Source organism: Cucurbita pepo, chromosome 16 (genome assembly GCF_057944985.1).
Source record: "Cucurbita pepo subsp. pepo isolate OVF chromosome 16, ASM5794498v1, whole genome shotgun sequence".
Lineage (NCBI taxonomy): Eukaryota > Viridiplantae > Streptophyta > Magnoliopsida > Cucurbitales > Cucurbitaceae > Cucurbita > Cucurbita pepo.
The window spans coordinates 12,857,906-12,880,433 of NC_141813.1; the positions used below are offsets into that span (position 1 = coordinate 12,857,906).

The window sequence follows — 22,528 nt, forward strand, 5'->3', positions numbered from 1 at the left end:
AAGCACTCCGTATATTTTCAAATTTTATTAAGCTAATTTTTTTTGGAAAAAGAAAATCAACAATAATCCAATTATATTAACTCATTTTTAAATATTAATTATTCCTCCGATTAAAATATATATTTGAAAGTAGGATATTATTATAATAACCAAAATAATAAAGTAAATTTAGTCATAAATCATCAAATTATAAATTTAATTATATCATTTGAAAATAAAATAGAATTTAGTCTCAAAATAGTTTAAAATTTAGAAATCAAAAGGTAATTGTCTACTTTGGCCCATTACGTTGAGCATTATCATAACGTAATCAATAGTGTTTCTGTAACAACCGAAAGCCACTACTAGTTGATATTGTCTACTTAGGCCTATTACGTTGAGGGTTGCCATAATGTAATCAAGTTGATATTGTCTACTTAGGCCTATTACGTTGAGGGTTGCCATAATGTAATCAAGTTGATATTGTCTACTTAGGCCTATTACGTTGAGGGTTGCCATAATGTAATCAATAGTGTTTCTGTAACAACGCCACTGCTAGTTGATATTGTTTACTTAGGACTATTACGTTGAGGTTTGCCATAATGTAATCAATAGTGTTTTCTGTAACAACTCAAGGTCACCGCTAGTTGATATTGTCTACTTAGGCCTATTACGTTGAGGTTTGCCATAATGTAATCAATAGTGTTTATGTAACAACCCGAGGCCACCACTAATTGATATTGTCCGTTTTGGCCCGTTACATATTGTCGTCAACCTCACAGTTTTAGGACGTGTCTACTGCAGAGAGGTTTTCACACCCTTATAAAGAATGTAAGATCTCACATGAGAAGAGAACGAAACATTCCTTACGAGGGTGTAGAATCCTCTCCCTAATAGACACGTAAAATTGTGAAGATAACAAGTTAAAACAGACAATATCGGTTAGAGATGAATTTAAGCTATTACAGTTTCACGATGTATGAGATAGAAGTATCTCGAACATATTTCGATGCAAATATTACAAAACTAGCCCATTATAATAGAGTAGCCACATTCAAGATTTGAAAATGCCATGATTATTTCAGAGCATTCCATTCCATATTTGTCTGAACAAGGCAAGAACAAAGAAGTATTCTTTACTACTTTATAACTCTAAAACTTCAAAATTGAATGAAAGCCCTCAGAAAGAAAAGGATCAGGGATGTTAATAAAGGAAGTTAACCCCTTTACCTGTCTAATAAAGGAAGGGTTATAAGAGTGTTAATCTCTACTCAAACAATCCTCAAGGTCCAGATCTACGCCGACCCGGTTCTTAATATTCGCGGTGGCGTCGAGAGGCGTCTTACATTTTTTCTGCAACTCCTTGAATCTGCAAACATCAAAAGAATGCTTCTTGAACAGCTTCCTTTGCCTTGAGAGGAAAAGCCTCTTCAACAGGTCTTGGTAAGTGGGATCTCTTGAAGTGATCAGGAAATAAGCATAGCCTATGACTAATCCAGTTGTTGTGGTGAAAAATGCTATTGGTTCCATTACATCCCATGAAAATTCCCAGAATGTCAGCCTGAAGAAGAGCCCAACTTGCAGGATGGCTAAGCCTAGACCAGTCCATAGTATTCGTCGTACCTGCTTATGTGCCAATATGTCAATTTCTTCCTTCTTTTCTTGTAGCTGCTTTAGCTCGCTCCTCGTCGGGTCGTCTTCGGGCATCAAAGCAATGGGAATCGCTCGTCTAACGAGATCCACCACCTACAACATCGAGATTAAGTTTATACGTGATGAAAATTAAAAGAACCAGGGACATTCCCCCCTTCCAGGCTTCTCCTTAAGGTTTTAAAACTCGTCTGCTAGAGAGAGGTTTCACACCCTAATATGCAATACTTCGTTCCCCTCTCTAACTGAGGTGGGATCTCAGAAAAGAAGATAGTGACAACAAAATGCTAAACAAGCATCCAGGATATGACCTACTGAGCAACAAGATTGAAGCTTCCAGCATGCACTAATAAGAATGTGAATATAATGACTAAGATAAAATGATTGATGCTCACTCAAATCCACAGTATTTCTTCATCGAAAGAGATACCGGTTTCGAGAACTAACAGATCGTTTAACCCGAATCAGATAGATATTGTTTGGTAAAGCTAAGTTCTTACAAGAAGAACACTTCTGAGAAAACTCAAAATCCCAGAAAAAGGCTGAGGATTAGGCACACTTGCAGTTTTGACATCGGAATCAGATCCTCAGAACAAAGAAATACAACACTTAAAATCTGCTAATCAAGTTTCTAAGAATTCAAAACCCAGAAAACTGGAAGACAAGACTGGAACGCTCACGTTATAGATTAAAAACAAGTAAAACAAGAGAGGCAGCTCTGATCAATTCTAATTCAACTAAATCTGTTATACTGAGTACAGAAGCAATGAAAGATGTTTGTCATGTACATTTTCACCGACCATTTGCAAGGAATTTTAGACATCCTTGATGTTACAGACAGTGTCATATATCCCAAGTTCTTGACAGGGAAGCAAAAGACAACATTTCTAAAGTTTTGTGTGGACATAGATTCAAAGGGAGAGCAAAAAAGTAATGGGTTAAATGAGGTGAACCGCTCCCGTCTTGGAAAATATGGGACGAAACTTTTGACTTTCCTAGATTGCTATGTTCCACTTGGTGTTCTTTCCTTTTACTTGTAAACTTAAACACCAATTTAGGAGCCTTTTTGTAGGTATTTTTCTAAAGTATATGAAACTTTCAAGTAATCAAATGGGAAGTTTGGCTCGTTCTCCAAAACTAAACAAAGAAACAAATAAAATCCTGGCCCAAACTATTGGCTCTTGGCAGTTTAAGGGGACGTAGTTGAGAATCGCAAGTCCTCAAAAACTTCCCTTCCCACTACGGTAATCTCTTAATCAGCATTGCTTTTTCTTCTCTACCTTTTCAATGTTTACGTGCAAATTTTGAAAACTGCCCATTTTGGTAACCAACAACTGGTTACCTTCCCGGAGCCGTGTTTTGTGAGCGTTTCACCTTTCGGTCGACCTTGCCTTTTGATTTGACCTTCATTCATCTTAATGAAAAGCTAGTTTTTTTCTCCATAAAGGAAGGAAAATCCGTTCAAAGACTTCTAAACGCCAGCTCCTACCGACCTGGTTGGATCCCCAAACCTTATTGGCCGAATGACATGTTCTTTTTCAGCGAAAAAACAAACGCAAAAGCCAAAAACCATACAGACAAATCAGAACTTCCAAGCATGTCCCTTTTGATTTATCTTTCATCTTTCAATATCTATCCATGAATGTGTTAAAGGATTGTTGAAAAACAAGTCCCGGGTCCACTAATTAAGGGATTGTTCTTGAGTTTATAAATAAAGAGATTTATTGTTATTGAGTTTATAAGTAAAGAAATAAATCTCTGAGGTATCTTAGGAAAACGAAGAAACATGAGAGCTTATTCTCAAAGTACAATATCACTGTGAGAGTCGTAATTTCTAACGGGTCCAACTTGCACTCAACTAGATTGATCTCACGAGGGAACCCAGATGACCCTACAATATTTGGCCGACAAGAAAATTTTTAGACCCACCAGTGATCTAACTTATTATCTCTAAGCTCTTTGTTAGAGCTCACCCACCCTTGATTCGTCTTAAGATTCAAAAGAAGAAATATATTCAAACTTCAAAATTTTCCCTACTCTGTTCCTTAACTGTTTAGAAAATTGAAAAACCTATACATCTAAATCAAACCATTATATAAATGTCTTGACCCTTTAAGGAAAATTTCTACCAACCTCCGGTATTTCTGACACTTAATAAACCAAAAATTGAATGAGATGATTTATGAATAGATAGAACAGCCACGCCATGATGCAATGCAGTGCATTAATTGAATAAGGTCCCACCGATTTGACTAACCTTGTCAGGATGAAGATAGACCTTATCGCGAAACAGAAGAACCACACCAGCCTCATCGAGGACTCGAGCAAACGCAGCAGCTTCGTCCTGAGACCTAGCGATGCCCATGCTTTTGCAAGCTTCGATAAGCTCCGAGTATCCAATGGCCTCCTTCCCATCAGTCCCCAATTTCATCTTCAGCGCCTCGACATTTACCAATCTCATCAGCCTTTTGGCCTCCGCAAACGATATCGTCTCTCCGCTAATTTCATTACCAGATTCTTCATTCACAGAGCCAAGCCCAAGCCCAAGCCCAAGCCCAGGACCACCGCTCGCACGTTTTCCCCCATCGCTACCAACTCCTGCAGATTTTTCCGAATCCACAGATGACGAAAACGAAACCACTCTGGTACAAAACCAGGCCGACGACCGTACCGCCGTCGATGGAATCAAAGAAACTCCTCCAAGTCCGAAATCTCCATAAGAAGATACCGGAGAAGAAGGCCTGCGAACTCCATTCACCAGCAATCTCCGACTCAATAAACAAGCACTAGAACACCATCTCCTCCACATCATCCCGTCTTACAGAGCTGAAGATAACAATCTCCCGCAACAATCCTCAATCGTCGGATCCAAAGATTCTTCCATCCATCATTTCGCAATCTTCCATAACGTCCACTGGAAGAGAGAGCAATAGATAAATGATTTCAAAGGCTGAATGCAAAAAAATAAAGAAATGTGAAAGAGTGGGCAAATGTTCATACTGGTCCGTTTGGCGCTTTATAGCATGGATTTGAAGGTCCCGAGGGAAACGCCATGGACAAGGCAATGGCGTGGATGGGCTTAGTCGAGAACCCTACGCGCTTCGTGCGTGCTGTTCGATTGGTTGTAGGACCGCGTTCAACGCACTCGCTGCTTCCAAAAATGGAGAACATATTTTATTTCGCACAATATATTTTTTTTGTTAAATAATTATATGTATATTTTTCTTTTTCACACTTCACGATTTTATTAATACATTAAAATATATAATAAATATGTGATATTAATATTTTAACTTAAATAAGCTCGGCTCCCGTGTTTAACCTCTTTACTTAATAAATTTAGGTCATCGAGATTAAATAAGATAAGATGTACACGTTCGATTATGAGGTTAGATATTTGAATATCTATTTTATTAATGAAAATAAAATCTATTTTAAAAATAAATATTCTTTTAAATTTAAGTTTTAATATTAGTTTATGTCCTTTTTTTTTTTTAATTTCAAAATATTTAGTTAAGATATATGTATTAATCGTAGACTAAATAAGGTATAAGTATAAAATATGCAATTTGAATGCGTTTATGTGAACGTGCATTTTAAAGTATAAAAGAATAATTAAATTTGTAGTAAATATTTAAAAGTACAAAAAAATCACAAATGACGAAACGTGTCCTCTATAAAGTATTCCTTTTTATAAAGTAGATATTTTCTCTTTTTATTAAATGTAATTAATCTTTTGGGACGACAATTATATGCAAATAAATATATTATTTAGAAGGGAAAAAACATTTAAATCTAATTATATTAAAAAAAAAATTACATTTTTTAATTCAACGGGAGAAATTTAATCTTCTGTCCGGTTCGGTTTTTTTTTTATTTACCGTAACTAATAGGAAATTTAAAACTCACTTCTAAATTTTATTCATCTCTCAAATTTAAAAATATAAAATTAATAATAATATTAAATTGGCTTTATTTGTTACTGTCTCAGCGACGAACCCAAGAGCCACTAGTCCGCGGACCAGAAATAGCTGACAAACGTGGCAGGCTTTCACAATGCACGAACCAATAAGTTGCCGCCACGTGGTGGTCAGCTCATTAAAGTCAAAATCAAATCCCTTCTGGATTAGAAGGCACTTTTGGGATTGGATGGACCTCACGTTTTCTATTCTCTTCTTTTCCGTCCTTTTATTTTTTTTAATTTAATAAATAACTTTTACTTTTAATTTAATAATTGGATAAATAAATATTGAATTTAAATTTTACTTTTAACCGACTCATCATATTACATAATTGACATATTTTTCTTAAAGAAAACGATATTCGGAAAGAATCACTCTGTTCTTTCATTGATGAATTTTTCATAAATAAATTATCTTTTTTTTTTTTAATTAAAATCACAATGAATCACACTTCATTATTATTTGAAACAATACAATTTTTAATATAAGAAATAGAAAAAAATCAATTAAAAAAGTAACCAAATATTGAAATATTTTAATTTTAAAAGACATAAAATCAGCCAGATTTTTCGGTTTTAAATTACCCCTAAAGTGTTTCGGAAGTCGTTGTAAAGGAGAAAAAGGAAGAGTCGTTGTTGGAAGGAGAAAAGGGTAATTTTAGCAAGTGGCGAAATAATGGGGTAGGTGCATACTAAAGTCAACAAAAATAAGTTTGGAAATTGATGTGCAATAAATTATTCTTTTTGTTATGATTATTATTTAAAATAAAATGAATTGAATGAAAATTGAAATTATTATCTAAAATAAAAAAAAATATTTAAAATTGTAAATAAAAATTGACTCTCAATTCTAATGGTCAGCTGTCACACTGTTATAAGTCCTAATTTTTGTTCGAATTCAAGTAATTTAGCCATCTAATTATAATCCACAAAATTAACTTCCAACCCTACTTTAAAAAAACTATACATTACAATCATAGACGATAATCTTCTGAATGCATTTAACAAAATCCTAAGCTCGTTATATTTCCATAACGAATTACCCACCAGATAATACCTCTAATTAATTAAGACATATTTTCGACTAAAATGTTAGATGTTCAAATCTAACATACTTGTTATCGTATTCAAAGTATAAATTAGGATCTTTCGAAGTTCTATGATGTTCGTGTAGTAGCAAACGATTTGAGGTTTTCTATACTAGTGGCTTTTAAGTTTAACGGAGCAGAAGCATACTTGTACCTCCAAATTAGCTAATTTTGTTTACATTTTTCATGTTGGAAACTGAATAGCGTAGTAGAAGGCAAAGAAAGGAAGAAGGTAAAACGGACCTTTCATTTGTTGTGCCTTGCCTTTCTGAGAGTTTTAATCATTCCTCTAGCGATCTTCCAAAACCAGAACACGTTCATCATAGCCAGCATAGGAGGCACCGTCAGCAAGCTATAGAACCCCAAAGGGTACACAGTCTTCACCTGAAACACATGAAAGAGAAAAATTCAGCAACTGAACTGTATGGAAAGGAGCTTAGCAACCACTGTACCAGTATTCTATATGACAGGCTTCTCGGCAACGGTTGCTTAGGGTTAAGTATGGGGAACAAAAGGTTTTCCTTTTTCAAGGCATTTCTATGACTTTTGGAGGAAGCATTAGTTAAGTTACAGGAAGGATTCGGAATGAAGTTTGAAAAAAGTGCTTTCAAGTAAAAAGAATAATTCTTTCACAAAGTTACTTTGGATGGAACCACTCATTCAGTGCTCCACTAAAGCACTTCAGAGTGTTTATTACTTTTAAAAATTTTGTTAGAATAGGTGAGATCTCATATCGGTTGGAGAGGGAAACGAAGTATTTTTTATAAGGGTGTAGAAACCTCTCCCTAACAGACGCGTTTTAAGACTGTGAGGTTGACGGTGATACTTAACGAGCCGAAGCAGACAACATCTGCTAGTGGATTTGAACTAAAAACACTTTTTAACATTCCACAAGACATCTCAAATTCACCATCCAAGCTAGCCAATACCATCTACCTAGCCAACTCCAAAAATATATAATTTTTTATGATTATGAATCCCACTCGAACCATATATTTCATACCTACCCACTTCAAAACAACAAATTATCTGACACACAAGTGTTTAACCAAAGCTACGAAAGATAATCTTTGGGGGAATTTCATTCACCGTGATTAAAAGCAACCATTTGAAAATGGTTTCAAGGTTATTGGTCTTAAAAGTTTCCAAACTAGGAGGCTCTAGCAGAAGGGTTGGTGGGGTAGCGTTGTATTTCAGCCATTGATCTTTTGTTTTCCTTTTTGCCATTTTTCTCTCGATAATATGCTTTTAGTTTATCTCACACGGACCCGTCCAAATGGTCAGCATCAGCTTGCAACTGATTTTTCCTTTTTATTTTCAGTAACTAACAGCTAACAAAAACTTCACCCTAAGAATTTAGTGCCTTGGGGTCGGGTTATACATACATCTCGATCGTGGATTGAATAATTCAAGCATGGAACTAAGCTTGTAGATTCATCATTTCTAGCACCATACTTCAAGAAAACTGTATTTGGATCATCCCTAGCACCATCTTTCTTCATTCTTTAATTATTATGTTTGATTCCTTCATACTTAAAATTATTATCTTTCTCAATAAGAAAATTATTGAAGACAGTTCCCAACAAGAGATGTTAATTACTCACCTGATCGAAGTGTTTAAACATGTGACCAAAAAAATATATAAATAAGAGAATCCTGGCAACCTGAAGAAACAAAATTCGTGTCAGTTCTGCATGAGAAAATAGAACCAGAATAGACAAAGCTTGTATTGATTATGCCAAATGTACTCAGTGCATGAGTGAAGTATCCTCTTATCATAGCTATGTAGGAAAAAAAATCAATGAAGTAATTTTTTTTAATAAAAAATACATATTTGTATAGTGATGTATCTTCTTATCATAGCTATGGAGAGAATAACCAATTTCTTTTTGTTTGTTTTTTTTATCAAAAGTACTCAAATTTATGTGTAGATAATAGCCAACTAAATACAACTTTTAAGATGCCATTGAACACTTTAGACCAAGCTCAATTGCCTGAATGCAGATATACATAATTTTCTATTGATTAAGGAATATCGTTAAACAATAAAAAGAAACAAGATTTCAAATTATGAACATACCAACCACCCAAGAAACAATGCAATGCCATTAACGACGTAGCTGTTTGAGTTCTTCTGGCCAGCATTGTCCAAGTACCTGATGAAGTAAAGAAAAACAACGAAACTAAATACGTTATGTTTCTGACCAGAAAAACAGAGTACCGCAGTCTATATTTTCTCATAAGTAAGAGAGTATAACTCGTGAAAGAACCATTAGAAACTGATAGCTTTACCATCTAAGATTTACAAATGGAGTTGTGCACTCTGTGAAAAGAACCATTAGTATGTAAACCTGTCCTTGACCACTTAAGAGGGATTGAATGATTGAGAACAGTGATAATCCATGATGCAGCACCTAATTGAACACAGGAAAGCCAGTAAACAGTTGTCACTAGGTAATGAAGCAAGTATTGGAATACTTTCTTTCCTGGTAGTAAGTATATAATCCATAATTTATCACATTCCCTTTCGTAATAATTTTTCACAGTCCATGAATAAGCTCTCATGCTCCCCTCTCATTTCAACATATTATTATAATCCTATTACAGGGAGACAGAATCAGTGTCGGATCAGACTCTAATATATAAGTAGAATAAAACAAGCAGTTGTTCGTACTGTTTGTTTTTCCATTATAAAAAAGATATATTAAAAAGTGAAACTTAAACCACAACGACATACAATATCAAATGAATCTAATATATTACAATTATGGGTAAAAAAAATGAACCTTTCTCCATACTTACATACTCTAAACCACCTAAAGCCGGGAAATACCAAAGAACCATTGCCAAATCTGATAGAAAGTAGCCAACAGAGAACTGCAAAAAGCACCGACAGGAAAAGAGAGAAAGTAATAACAAAAAACAGTCAAAATCACTGGCAACAAAATATCTAATTGCTCGAATAGATTAACAAGTAAAAAGGAAAAAAAAAAAAAAGAAATTAGTTTTCATGTAACTAATCACTTGCAGCCACTAGGCACCTCAAGGAAGAGAAAATGATGATAATGGAAAAAGATCTAAGAACACGTAAAAAAACAAAATAACAAAAATTAAGATTGGACACACAGCTGGGAAGTAAAAACAGTAAAGAACAAAATTGACATCCATGTTATTACTGCCACATAACTTTGTTGACTGCAAGAGCATCTAAAAATCAGAGTCTCCAAGAAATTAAAGTTTACTGAGTTGTCCAAATTTTAAGTTATCTAAATCAATATAGATTACATATTAATGGCCAGGAACCTTTATATCAAATAATGAGGTGATAAAAGTGTAGTTTTGTTGAGCTAATAACACTAGCATCATCAATTTAATTGCCAGGAACAAACTGAATAATACAGTAAGTAGAACAGTTCGTAACAAAAAATTATATTGATATAAATATATAGACATGAACGGTACGCAAAATAATAATTAAATTTTGCAGCCCAACCAACTCCTAAAACAGGCTACGGGCAAGATTATCGAGTTCAACAAACAAAAGAAGCAAGTGAAGAAAAAATTATGACCAAATATCACACACGGAGAAGCTTTCACGACCTTTCTGCTTCTCAACTTACCCCTAATGTCATATCGGATAAAGAGGACGTTCTTCTTATAAGAAGCTCATTACTGGAACCTGGATCGAAAGTACTTGATAACAGGACAAGGTAAAGAGAAGAAGATGCTGCAACAAGGGCGTGGAATGTTGAAAACCCCCTACGAAAGAATAACAATTCATCATTTTACATTCACATAGAAGGTGTATTATTAAGAAATACGTTCATTACGAAACGAAGTAAGAGATTACAGGCATTTTTTACCTATTGTTCCACTCGACCTTCCCAAAATCGCTTAATTTTCCATATGTTCTAAAGCTTTGGAGGCTAACGATGCCTGTTAACGTGTAAACCTTCAAGAAAGAAACAGAGAAGTTCTTCAGCATGCATTCGTGCCAGAACACAACACATGTCCTGTAATTGAGGGTCCATTGTATAATGCTTTCATTTCCTAGTTCAAACTTCTAGTTTCTCGCTTGGTAACCATTTCTCGTGAGTTTGTTTCTCTCTACTTTCTACTTTGGACAAAAATAATCAATTCAAGCATACTTCAATAGACAAGACAACAACATGTCTTAAAATTTACATATGCACTCAAGAAGCTCCCATTAATAAACATATACAAATAAACACGAGTAGAGAAAAGACAACAACAAAATCAACAGAAATTGGTAATTGAATCCACTATCAGCTTCTAAAAGAACCAGTAGAAATTAGATCAAGAAAGAAAGTAATTAACCGAGGGCAAGAATACTGCTCGAGAGGGAAATCCTGTTAGATGTGAAGGTTATCAATTACTATACATCAATGGAGAGAGGAGGAAGAAAACGTGAATTGCAGATAGTAGACACGACGGCAAAACTATTCGCGTGCTCAACTTTAAACAAACATCACCAATATGATTCGGTACACGCACTTACAATCTTGCAGAAAACAATGCCAGAGAAGACGGAAGCCAGCCATTGAAGTTCCTTGCTCGGAACGGAAACGTCGGTGACTGAGATAGTCATGTACGCAAGAGACAGAAGCAAATGCACAATTGCTGCAAACTGTACAAAAGATAACCGAATCAATATCAAATAATTCACTCAGGACTAAAAGCAAAGCAGTACAAAGCCCTAAATCACACGCAGAACGAGCTTCTGCCGTCAATGTAGACATCAAAATTATTTTCTCCGACAGATGATGGGCATTGACATACTTTTCCGTAAAAGGCGGCGTAAGCTTAGAAAGCCACTCGCATTAGCGGGCCATGGCTATAAGAAAACATGTCCTAGATACACTGAATTGAAATTGTGTTCAAAAGCAGCAACGGGCAGGCAGGAGTAGTAGAAAAACGTCAAGTTCATAAACAGGCGCCGGGAGCCGCCGCCGCCGGCCGGTGAACAACAAACGCCGGAAGAAGGAAGAGAAGCAGCAGCATAATAAGAGGTAGCAATTATATAATACGGAGAAGTTTGAACGTACCGCGCAACAAGAGGACGACGTCGCGCGAAGAGGAGCTTTGAGACTTGGCTTGACCCATCCAGTTGTTTGGTTGGTGGGTTTTAAAACTGAGGGCATCGGTATTAAATGCTTTGCTAAAAATAGGATGAATTATTTATTTATTTATTTATTTCCTTTTACAAATAAAATTTTATTAAATAAATAATTTATTTATTTACTAAAATTATTAATTAATTAGCTAATATAATGAAGTAGTTTAATTGGTAATAATTATAACTAATTACTTATTATTTATTATTTATTGAAACTTTTTTCATTAGCTTATTTATTAATACATCATAATTTTAAAATTTTATTAATAATAATGAACTATTATTAATTAAAACTAATTAAATATTTCTATTATAATAATTGTTTTTTACCTGTTATTAAGATTAATTTAAATATTAAAATTCTAAAATTCGTATAAATAAATGCAAGTTGAATTAAATTTTAATTATTTTAATTATTTACTTAATAAAATTAAGATAATTGACAACAATTAATTATAATGAAATAAAATTGTTGAAATTATTATTTATTTATTTATTTATTTGCGAACGGTTTCTTACAAAGCCGACAATAAATTCGATTTATTGTCATATGTATGTTTGGGCTTTGTAATGGGCTTATTTTTTTATTAGAAAAATCCGATTTATTTTGGGATAACTAAAACCAAATTTAATTGCGTTTTGAAAAATTAAAAATGTTAATTCAAATTAAACAAAACGACAACTTTTTGAGTGATGTTTCTCAATTTTTTTTTTTAATTTCTATTTGACATTTTTTTTCCCCTAATAATTCCATTATTGTTCAAACCGGGATATATCAAATTCATTAGTAAATAAAAAATTCACTCGAATCGTGTTCAATAGCTACCCAACACGATTTTTAAACCTAGTTTACGTGATTTCTCTTGTCGTTGACAGTGTTCATAGACTTTCATGCATTTTTTTTTGTTGGATCAATCTGACTCCCAATTTTCTAGCGAGATCTCTTCAATTTTATATTAAAATATTAAAATTACGATAATTATATAAGAGTGTCATTCTTACTACTACCTATAAATTTTTATGGATATTGACATGTTTTTCACGTTATATTTATTGTTTTAATAATTAATATTGCCACAAAATTATATTGATATTAATTATTTGAATATTTGATTAACCCATAAATTTTAATCATCTCAAATTTAATAAATTTAATCTAATAAAATGTTTGATATATTAAAAAATTATGATTAAAATAAATAATTAATAAAAAAAATTCATGCCCAATTTCTTTTTCCAGATGAAGAGGAAAAAAAAAAATAAAAAGTCAAATATTGGGACTAAAATGTGTCACTATCAATAATAATAATAAAAAAATATATATTTAAAAAAGTCTATAATCAAATGTAAAAATTAAGTTAATAAATCATTTATTAAACTCAGGTTGTAGCTTTTTTTTTTTTTTTTTTTTTTTGCTATATATATTTTTTAAATCATGTCTCTACCCAACTTTTATTTATATATTTTCACATTTTTTAAAAATACATATTTAAACTATAACAAACATTTTTTTTTTGTTAGTTTTTTAAAACATGGACAATAAAACAAAAAAATTACATATGCAAGTATGAATTTGTAAACTTAATTTAAAAAATAAAACTAAAAACAAAATAATTGTAATAAATTTATTTTTAGACAAAAAGAAAAAGAAAAAAAAACTACTTAAATCTTTACAATTTTTTTAAAAATTAGTCGATAAATTAAATAAAAATTTAAATTTCATGAAATACAAAATAAATATAATTAAAATTTTGAAATTTACAACTTAAAAATAATATATATATATATATATATATATATATATATATATATATATATATATATATATATATATATATATATATACTTATTTTAGTTCATCAAAACTTGAAAATAATTTTAGATATTATATTTATTTAAAAGATAAATTAAAAAAATCGCAATCACATAATAAATAAATAAATAAAAATTAATACTAAAGATGGATGAGAAAAGCAAGAACAGCGGTGGGGAAAGAAAGTGTGTCCAAAAAGAAAAAGAAAAACGAAAGAATCGAGAGATAAAATCGGGTCTAACAGTTCCATATCCGTGAGCTTTTCCTTCCAATAGGTTTCATTATCTGTTCCTCACTAAGCCGTCACTCTTTTTGGTTCTCCACTTCCTTCGTGAATCGAGAGGTTTTCTTCCGGATCTTCATCAGGTATATCTCTAATTTTCTCCATTTCATCCTCATTTTGTTATCCAATCGTCTGAATCTTAACGTTTTCCTGCGATCAACGTTGAACTCTGTGAGGTATTTGGATTTTATTTATCTTCGTCTTCTCTTGCTGGTACCGACGATTGATTTTTCGCTCGCTCTTCGTTTTAATGCGTTCGTCAAGCTCTGCTCGACTGATTGATTGTTTTTCCTTACTGATGTGCTGATCGATTCCTTTTTCCTCTTCCGTTCTTTTGTACTCAGTATATTTAGTGTACTGATCTCGGTTTTAGCGAGCTGGATCGAGTTTGAATCCTGTTTTGTATTACGGACGTTTAATTCGTCATCGATTGCATTAATTAATGGAACTGTGGTGGCTTTGACCAACGCCGGTGGATTCAATAATTGTTCCTCTGCGTGTGTAATTAATTGATTTTCTTCATCCGCACTTTCCCCTACACGTTTGTCTGCATTAGATCTTCATATTCATGGAGTAAATTACTACGGATAAGGTAAGTAGTTTAATACAGATGAGCTGAGTAATTTATTTCGTAAATGAAGTCTAGCAACTAACTCAGTGGAAAGAGGAAAAATTAGTCATCTCACGTCATGTTAGGAATTTCTGTACATACATTATTGTGCATCAATTGTCAAGGTTCTTCCAGGCTGTTGTTTCTTGTTTTTTTGCTAGGTGGATTTCTAGAGGTAAATTATAAATTAATTGTTAAATTACAAATTTAGTCTATAAATTTTGAGGTATGTATCTATTCGTCCTCTAAATTTTCAAAAGTATCTTATATATCTCTAAATTTTTAATTTGTGTCTAAAAGGTTCTTAGAAAATTCAAATTTTTGTGAAATTAGTTGATATAATTTTAGTTCCAATGAAGCCTTAGAGTTCATGATTTTTGTAAAAAATTGAAAGTTTAGTGACCAAGCTTGAAATTTAGAAACTAAATAAAACAGATCTTACACTAGTAACTAAAATTCTAATTTAATGTGATAATTTACTAATGTTTTAAATCATCATCAAGGGTGTATTTGTAACGGACTGCTGTTTTCTGATATGGTACGCACTTCAAAGAGAGCTTATTGTACACATTTTTAAGCGTTTGCTTGAACAGGTGAAGATGCAAGGTGCTGTGCGATCATTTCTATCACATGGAAACATTGTGAAAACTGCTGTTCTGCAACAACTTCGTGTAGCAAACCCCTGTATGAGGCCTGCAATGCTTTCACGCTTTACAACATCAACCAGTTCCGCAAACATTGAAGAGCATGGCTTTGAAAGCACTACGATTGATGACATCTTGAAAGCAAAAGGCAAAAGTGCTGACGGATCATGGCTTTGGTGCACCACAGATGACACAGTTTATGATGCCGTTCAGTCGGTACGCTTCCTTTTGGGAGTTGTTTCTCTTGAACATTTTTATATTTTTTTCATTATTTTGATTAGAACTTGTTAAAAAAAAAAAAAAATTGTTTTCTTCTGCTGTTCTTGCTTACACACTCCCCCTTTTTTTACATAAAAAAGATGACCCAGCACAATGTTGGAGCCTTGGTGGTTGTTAAACCTGCGGAGCAAAATTCAATAGCTGGTATTATAACAGAGAGAGGTACGTGATACAATAAGCTCTGAATAAATGGTTTCAACTACAAAATCTATGGTTCTATCCTAATTTAGAATGAAGAGATTCATTTATACTGTAGTTTGGGACAACTAGCAAATGTATGTACTCAGAAATCTTTAGGTTCCAGCATTCTGCAATTGGCTGATTTTTGGAAATTCATACTTCTGATCAGTTCCCATTACGATTGCTAATCTTTTATTGGTTTTTCGGTGGAGATTTCAAAGTGAGCTGGTTTTTTTTTTTTTTAATGTTGTTGTTGGGTGGAGTAAATTTGCATTATTTCCGTAGTTTTGGGTACCCAAAATGGTTTCTACTTATGATTTTGTCATTTCTCCTCATGTTCTCCTTCAGTTTTTCTTGTACTATAACCATAGAAGGTTAGTTCTAAGCTTTAGGTCCAATGAAGGCATCTTTCTTGTCTTTTGGAATGTAATATCTGAATTCTGAGCCTTTCTTTTCACACATTTCTAGATTATCTGGAATGTAATATCTGAATTCTGAGCTTTTCTTTTCACACATTTCTAGATTATCTGAGAAAGATTATAGTGCAAGGCAGGTCCTCCAAGTCTACCAAAGTCGGGGATATCATGACTGAGGAGGTATAAACCTGTCACCTTTATATGTCAGCCAGCCTTATTTCTCTACTAGTTGCGTGAGCAATGACGGAAATTAGATGCTTTCAATCAAAAATAAAATTTAAGCCGAAATATCAACAATTTCATTCTATTTTCGTTTGTTTGTGTTTGATTTCTTTTAAAATAGTTTCAATTAGCATTTCATTTATAAAATTTAAGCCGAAATATCAACAATTTCATTCTATTTTCGTTTATTTGTGGTTGATTTCTTTTAAAATAGTTTCAATTAGCATTTCATTTATAAATTTTGGAAATGTATTTACAAATAATGTCTTTTCTTGCATGAAGTTAATATGGCTGCACAAAAGATCGACTCTTCCAAGTTCGAATAGCAATGACAAATTCCTTTAATTTTGCAGAACAAACTTATCACTGTGACACCTGACACCAAGGTTTTGCGAGCTATGCAACTTATGACTGGTATTACCTTACTTTACTGTTTAGGTTAAATTATAAAAAAACACCTCTCAATTTTACTTTTGTTTCGTTACGAAAAATGTTAATTACCCTTGGAGTAGAAATTATTTTATTATTTCCAAATGGAAGTCGGGACTTGGAGGGTGGAATGATGTAGTTGCAATCTTAGAACGTAAACTTTTGTACAAAATTCTAAAGAATTTCTACTTCAAAGATAATTTTGAAACATTTATAAAACACCAAGAGTCAAATTGCAACTTTTGAAAGAATATGTTCAACGGGCTTTTTTTTTTTTCCTCGTTAAAGAAAAGGTTGTTTTTTTCAGTCTAGCTGCAATGTATATTTATCACTACACCATGAAATGTAACATGGAGTACTCTTGCTTGGTGGGCAGATAATCGAATTAGGCACATACCGGTCATTGATGACAAGGGTATGAAAGGCATGGTATCGATTGGAGACGTGGTTCGGGCTGTGGTGAGCGAGCACCGGGAGGAGCTAAACCGCCTGAATGCTTTCATTCAGGGAGGTTATTGAATTGCTGCTAATGACTTTGCTTTGCTTGCTTGTTTGCTGTGTGATGTTTGGAAAACCAGATGGCTTCAGCTCTTGTACATATGGCCTGGTATGCGCACACTCTCTTATTATATGGTTGTGCTTAATGTTTCTGATACAATAACGGACCGACGATGTATTAATAGACGGTTACTTTCCTCTGCGAAATTTCGCCCTAATTTTCAAAACTTCAATGATGATATCAAAAGTCTCCCTTGAGTTTGAGGGACACTCTTGCACCGATCTTTATTATTATTATTATTATTTTATGAATAATTAAAGCATTTTTTGGGGTCAATAATTTATATATTGAAAGTATTAAAAATTCTCCTTATTTGAGAAAAAAAAAAAGTCTTTTATTTTTAGTTTTTATTTTTTTTTTCGTTTTATAAATTATAAAAAAATGAATACGTAATATGCAATTTCGTCAGATTTATGGTGTATTTTTTAAAAAAACACCCAAAAATATGCAATTTAGAAGTTAATTAGATTACAAATAGTTTAATTACAGTATTAATATGTTTTACGGATATATGGAACTTTTTTTTTTTAAATACTTATTAAAATTTTAACATATTAACAGATTTATCTATTATTTAAATCCTAATTGATACATAATTATAATTTTAAAGATTCTTTTAAAAGAACGCATAAATAGACATAACAATGTAGAGATAAATAAGAAATTCTTAAAATTTAAATGTTAAATAATATGCAAAATTAATATTTTAGGATTAAATTAGTAATTTAAATCGAAAAGTACCAATTAAGTCTGCACTTTCCTAAACATTTTAAACGAAACATCTTTTAAAAATCTTTCTGGGTTACCGGTATTGATAAATTATGAAATTATATCCATAGAAGAATTGACGAGTGTCATAGAAAACGAAAGAATTGTCCCGATAAAAGCACTGAGATCGAGCACTGAGATCGTCAACAATCTGCTTGTCTAAATTACTAGTATTGATATTTTTCGTATAAATTATAAAAAAAATCGGGATTTTGTTAATTAATAAAATGATTAAAAATATAGAGACTAATAGAGTCTATTTATTAAAATTACATTGGATTGGATCCCTTCAACTAAATTAATATTATTATTTATTATATATATATTATGAAAATTTAGAATAAAAGTTTAATAAATTACTTGGATGGATTGAATTAATGTTTTACTAAAAATCTACAAACCCAAGAATGCACCTAGTTCAGACTAAAGGTTAAGGACTAAAAGGTAATTTTAGTAAGTGGAAAGTTACTTTCCGTTTACGAGGGATGCCCCGGCGCCAAGGACAAGGACTATGTTTCGTGTTCTCCGTCGGTAAGAAACTGAAAACGCCAACACAAGGCGAACAAGAGAGAACGGAGTCAAAGCAGGTGAAGAAATGGACGGAGAACTGCCGCCGGTACCGGCTCCGTTGTCCATCCACCCGGCCGTAGCACCGCTATCATTTTTACTTGGAACATGGAGAGGCAAAGGCGACGGTGGATTCCCCACCATTAATTCCTTCTCTTACGGCGAGGAGATCCATTTCTCCCATTCCGGCAAGGTAGCCTTTAACTCCCTGTTCTTCGTCTCTATTTGTTGTTTTCGTTGATATCATCTTAATATAATTATAATTATCTCATTCCACGCGGTTGGATTTTGCTTTTTTAGTCTAATCGGTTATCTTCGTTGTTTGGGGATTTTTTTAATACGATGATTGTGGGAGAAGCCAGTGATTTCTTACAGCCAAAAGACTTGGAAACTCGATTCTAGAGAGCCTATGCACGCTGAGAGTGGCTACTGGCGTCCCAAGCCCGATGGTACCATTGAAGTTGTAATCGCTCAAAGCACTGGTCTCGTTGAAGTTCAGGTCAAAATCGCTGTCTCTTTCTCGTGTGCTCTACTGTTACATTCAAATTCATAGGCTAAAAGAGAATTTTGGTTGAATATAGACGTGCTTATGTTCTCTGATTTTGATTTTGAGCAGAATGATTGAAACACACGGATTTGTGACATGATGCAAAATGGCTCTATGCTGTATGTGATCTAACAATATAATCGATCTTGTTTGTTGAAATGAAATCTTCCTTTTTCCCTCATCTGGCCTTGTCTTTCCCACGAAAACGAACGGCCACGTTTTCAAACCATTGAAAATCTCAGTCGCCATCTTGTAAATTGAAACTATTCAATTACTCACGCCATGGCCTACACCTTGGATTCTTGAACTATACTGTCACTGTCAACCATATCACAATTGCTACGTTAGATTCTGCAGAGTTGCAACTGCACACCAGCTGCTCGATCCAATAGCCGACACAAATACAAAAAGGTTTAGGTAATCCATTATTTGTGAAGGAAATCATGTATAAAAAAGTTGGTAGTTCATTTGAAAGTCAGCTTTATGGATAGAATATGTAGTTAAAGTGGATAAGTCTGAAATGAAATTAACCATCATGGGTTTGCCTGGTGGTCAACAAGGTCATGGATCATAAGGGTACAGAGGAAATGAGTTCAATCCATGGTGACCACTTACCTAAGATTTAATTTAGTTTCCTTGACATCCGAATATTTTATAGGGTCAAGGCGGTTGTCCCGTGAGATTAAAACTGACCTAAACACTCATAGTTGTGAAAAATGAAACTAAACTGCTCAAATCGATCCTCCATATGGATGTGTCAAAATTGATCAAACTACAAGTTTTTTTTGTCTTAGCTGCTGATCTTCTTGTGCTCAGTTTTTTATCTGTGCTGTGGATTTTTGAGCTTGTGGTGTTGGTGTAGACTGCCTTTCTTTATTTTCACTTGCTGTGTGCATGTTCTTCACACAACAGAAAGGAGCAGGTGTTCTGGTGAACTAGATAAGAAGGGAAATAAGCCACATAAAATCCAAGGTTCTAGGGAGGTTCTCTTAATAGGATTGAATTTAGAAATAAATCAGCTGCAATTTCTGATGATTAGATGTGACTTTTAGCTGAAGAAAAAGAAGAAAAATTGATTCATATTACTTGCTACTGAGCTTTCACATTGCCATAAAAGCTCTGGTTTCTATAGCCAATTTTAATTTGCTTTTGGCAGTGAAATTTTATAACTAGTATTATTTGCATCAGTGTCATAAACTTCTGAATATTGTTTTTCATTTTCTAAAACTGTGGAAGATTATTGCAATGCAACTAATGGAGACGTTTGTTTTACTTTCCATTTGATATAACCCGATTTTTATCTCTCTTCCAGAAAGGAACATATAATGCAGAAGAGAAAGTGATAATGCTCCAAAGTGAAGTTGTGGGGAATGCTTCTAAGGTAACGTTTACTAGATCATCATTATTCAGGGCCATTTCAAATACGGACATATTATTTTTAGGTTTCAAATTTTGTTGTTCCATGATACTGATAGTTAATTGTCATCCCTGCTAACTATGGCAAGTAAAAACCTTATAGGATAAACGTACGTGTTAGACCTGTGTGACTTAGGGTTAAGAAGTTAAAGCCTTGCTTTGGTAGTATCAGTTTGCTCGTCCCAACAGTTTATGAACCCAAACTTATGTGTAATAGTCCAAGCCCACCGTTAGGAGATATTGTCCGCTTTGGCCCATTATATATTGCCGTCAGCCTCATGGTTTTAAAACGCGTCTACTAGAAAGAGGTTTCCACACCCTTGTAAGAAATGCTTCGTTCTCCTCTCCAACCAATGTGGGATCTCACAATCCACCCCCTTTGGGGGCCTAGCATCCTTACTGGCATACCGCTCGGTATTTGGCTCTAATACTATTTGTAACAGCTCAAGCCCACAGCTACCAGATATTATTCACTTTGGCCCGTTACGTATCGCTGCTAGTCTCACGGTTTTAAAACGCGTCTACTAGGAAGAGGTTTCAACACCCTTATAAAGAATGTTTTGTTCTCCTCTCCAACCATTGTGAGATCTCACATCGTGAAATCTACCGTTTCTATACAAATTCTTCTAAATTATAAACCCTTGAACTAAATATCATAATAGGAACTCAAGTTTCTATAATTTATTTGTTTATACAATCCAAACACAAGTGTTACACAAACCTAAATGTCCCACTTCTAGGCTTCATAATGAGAGACTTTAAAATCATGAGCCAAACATCCCTTTATAACTGTACAAATGATTTGACTCTATAAGAGACGATATTTGAACCCGAAAACAGTGCGTTAGGAAAGAGATACATTATCATTAACCAATGGAAAACTGCTCGTCCCCGTTTGTATTAGATCAATACAACGTACCAGACAGAACTAGGATCTTTTTTTCTCTTCATTTTTTTATGGCGAATGGTTTCCTTCTCCTTTTGCTCGCATTGCATGCATCAATAATTTGTAATACTGATCAACATACCAAAGTCCCAGACAAAGCCAAACTATTTACCTGTCTCTCTATGGAACAGGTGAAAGAAATAAGCAGAGCGTTTAAACTGGTGGATGGAGAACTTTCGTACGTGGTTCAGATGGCTACTGGCTTAACCAGTCTTCAACCACACTTGAAAGCCTCGCTTACTAAAGTTTGACGCAAGAAAAGAAATGGTACACAAATCCTTTCTTTAAATTAAGAATACAGGCTACAATAAATCTGGACTGAATTGCAATTAGCATGTTTCTATATTTCTGAGTGTTTATTCCCCATCCTCCTCCCTCTAAAGTATTATCTAATAGAAATTTTCTCATATATTTCACTATTGCGTCAAAGTTCTTTTGGTTATTACATTTGAAGGGGTTAGAATATTGAGGTTGTACAAAGTCTCAAATGGTACGGTGCAGTGAAGATGCTCATGGTCGTTTGAGAATGAAGTTATTGGTTGACTGGATCAGTCTCCAAAGGGGAGAATTGTTAAGTTATGGAGTGTAAATGACGTATAAAATAAATTGTCATTAAATAGATGTATAGTAAAATAGTAAATTTTCTCATATATTTTGTTAACTTAGTAAATATAAGTTGTTTTGGTTATTAAATTTGAAAAATATCAGTTATCAACTATTAAATATATTCTTCCTCAAATAACCCATTTCTTCTTGGAGTTGCCTTTTAACTTACTCTACTTAAATCGTGAAGAGGAAATAACGCGTTTTTTTTTTACTGCCTTTTGTCTAGTGGTTCAATTCGGATCCACTGCTACAAAGTGTAGAATAAGAAAATTACAACAGAAATGTATATATTATATATAAATTATTTATTTTTAAAATATTTTATTTTAATATTAGAAGAGTAAGATTTAATCACATGCTATTATCATATTAGGAAATAAAATAAACTTATGATCATCCCCTAAATTAGCCAATGTGAGACTCACTCC

At 33.4% G+C, this 22,528-nt stretch overlaps 4 protein-coding genes across 8 annotated transcripts; 2 read left to right on the forward strand and 2 right to left on the reverse strand.

The window, feature by feature from the left end:
* Nucleotides 1–910: 910 nt before the first annotated feature.
* On the reverse strand, nt 911–4,768 carry LOC111777380 (calcium uniporter protein 2, mitochondrial). Its single transcript, XM_023656941.2, has 3 exons — nt 4,630–4,768; nt 3,887–4,543; nt 911–1,725 (listed from the first exon to the last, which is right to left on the reverse strand). The coding sequence occupies exons 2-3, from the start codon at nt 4,439–4,441 to the stop codon at nt 1,240–1,242; spliced, it is 1,041 nt and encodes a 346-aa protein (XP_023512709.2). The 5' UTR covers nt 4,442–4,543; nt 4,630–4,768; the 3' UTR covers nt 911–1,239.
* Nucleotides 4,641–11,839, reverse strand: LOC111777381 (uncharacterized). Of its 3 annotated transcripts, XM_023656944.2 has the most exons (10): nt 11,745–11,839; nt 11,198–11,326; nt 10,542–10,630; nt 10,299–10,437; nt 9,481–9,555; nt 8,971–9,092; nt 8,759–8,834; nt 8,283–8,342; nt 6,922–7,062; nt 4,641–4,777 (listed from the first exon to the last, which is right to left on the reverse strand). In XM_023656944.2, the coding sequence occupies exons 2-9, from the start codon at nt 11,285–11,287 to the stop codon at nt 6,925–6,927; spliced, it is 789 nt and encodes a 262-aa protein (XP_023512712.2). In that variant the 5' UTR covers nt 11,288–11,326; nt 11,745–11,839; the 3' UTR covers nt 4,641–4,777; nt 6,922–6,924. The 3 variants fall into 3 exon arrangements, with proteins under 3 accessions (XP_023512712.2, XP_023512710.2, XP_023512711.2); XM_023656942.2 differs by lacking the exon at nt 4,641–4,777 and having other exon boundaries at nt 6,510–7,062; nt 11,745–11,768; XM_023656943.2 differs by lacking the exons at nt 4,641–4,777; nt 11,745–11,839 and adding an exon at nt 11,479–11,729 and having other exon boundaries at nt 6,510–7,062.
* A 1,957-nt stretch (nt 11,840–13,796) lies between these two features.
* LOC111777738 (CBS domain-containing protein CBSX3, mitochondrial) lies at nt 13,797–17,471 on the forward strand. Of its 2 annotated transcripts, none has more exons than XM_023657453.2 (6): nt 13,797–13,994; nt 15,115–15,381; nt 15,525–15,606; nt 16,147–16,220; nt 16,616–16,676; nt 17,068–17,471. In XM_023657453.2, the coding sequence occupies exons 2-6, from the start codon at nt 15,121–15,123 to the stop codon at nt 17,208–17,210; spliced, it is 621 nt and encodes a 206-aa protein (XP_023513221.1). In that variant the 5' UTR covers nt 13,797–13,994; nt 15,115–15,120; the 3' UTR covers nt 17,211–17,471. The 2 variants fall into 2 exon arrangements, with proteins under 2 accessions (XP_023513221.1, XP_086974433.1); XM_087118307.1 differs by lacking the exon at nt 13,797–13,994 and adding an exon at nt 14,063–14,087.
* Nucleotides 17,472–18,495: 1,024 nt separating this feature from the next.
* LOC111776895 (nitrobindin heme-binding domain protein) lies at nt 18,496–22,257 on the forward strand. 2 transcript variants are annotated; one of them, XM_023656298.2, is made up of 5 exons: nt 18,496–18,778; nt 18,944–19,084; nt 20,445–20,513; nt 21,626–21,761; nt 21,949–22,257. In XM_023656298.2, the coding sequence occupies exons 1-4, from the start codon at nt 18,614–18,616 to the stop codon at nt 21,743–21,745; spliced, it is 495 nt and encodes a 164-aa protein (XP_023512066.1). In that variant the 5' UTR covers nt 18,496–18,613; the 3' UTR covers nt 21,746–21,761; nt 21,949–22,257. The 2 variants fall into 2 exon arrangements, with proteins under 2 accessions (XP_023512066.1, XP_023512065.1); XM_023656297.2 differs by lacking the exon at nt 21,949–22,257 and having other exon boundaries at nt 21,626–21,910.
* Nucleotides 22,258–22,528: the final 271 nt, after the last annotated feature.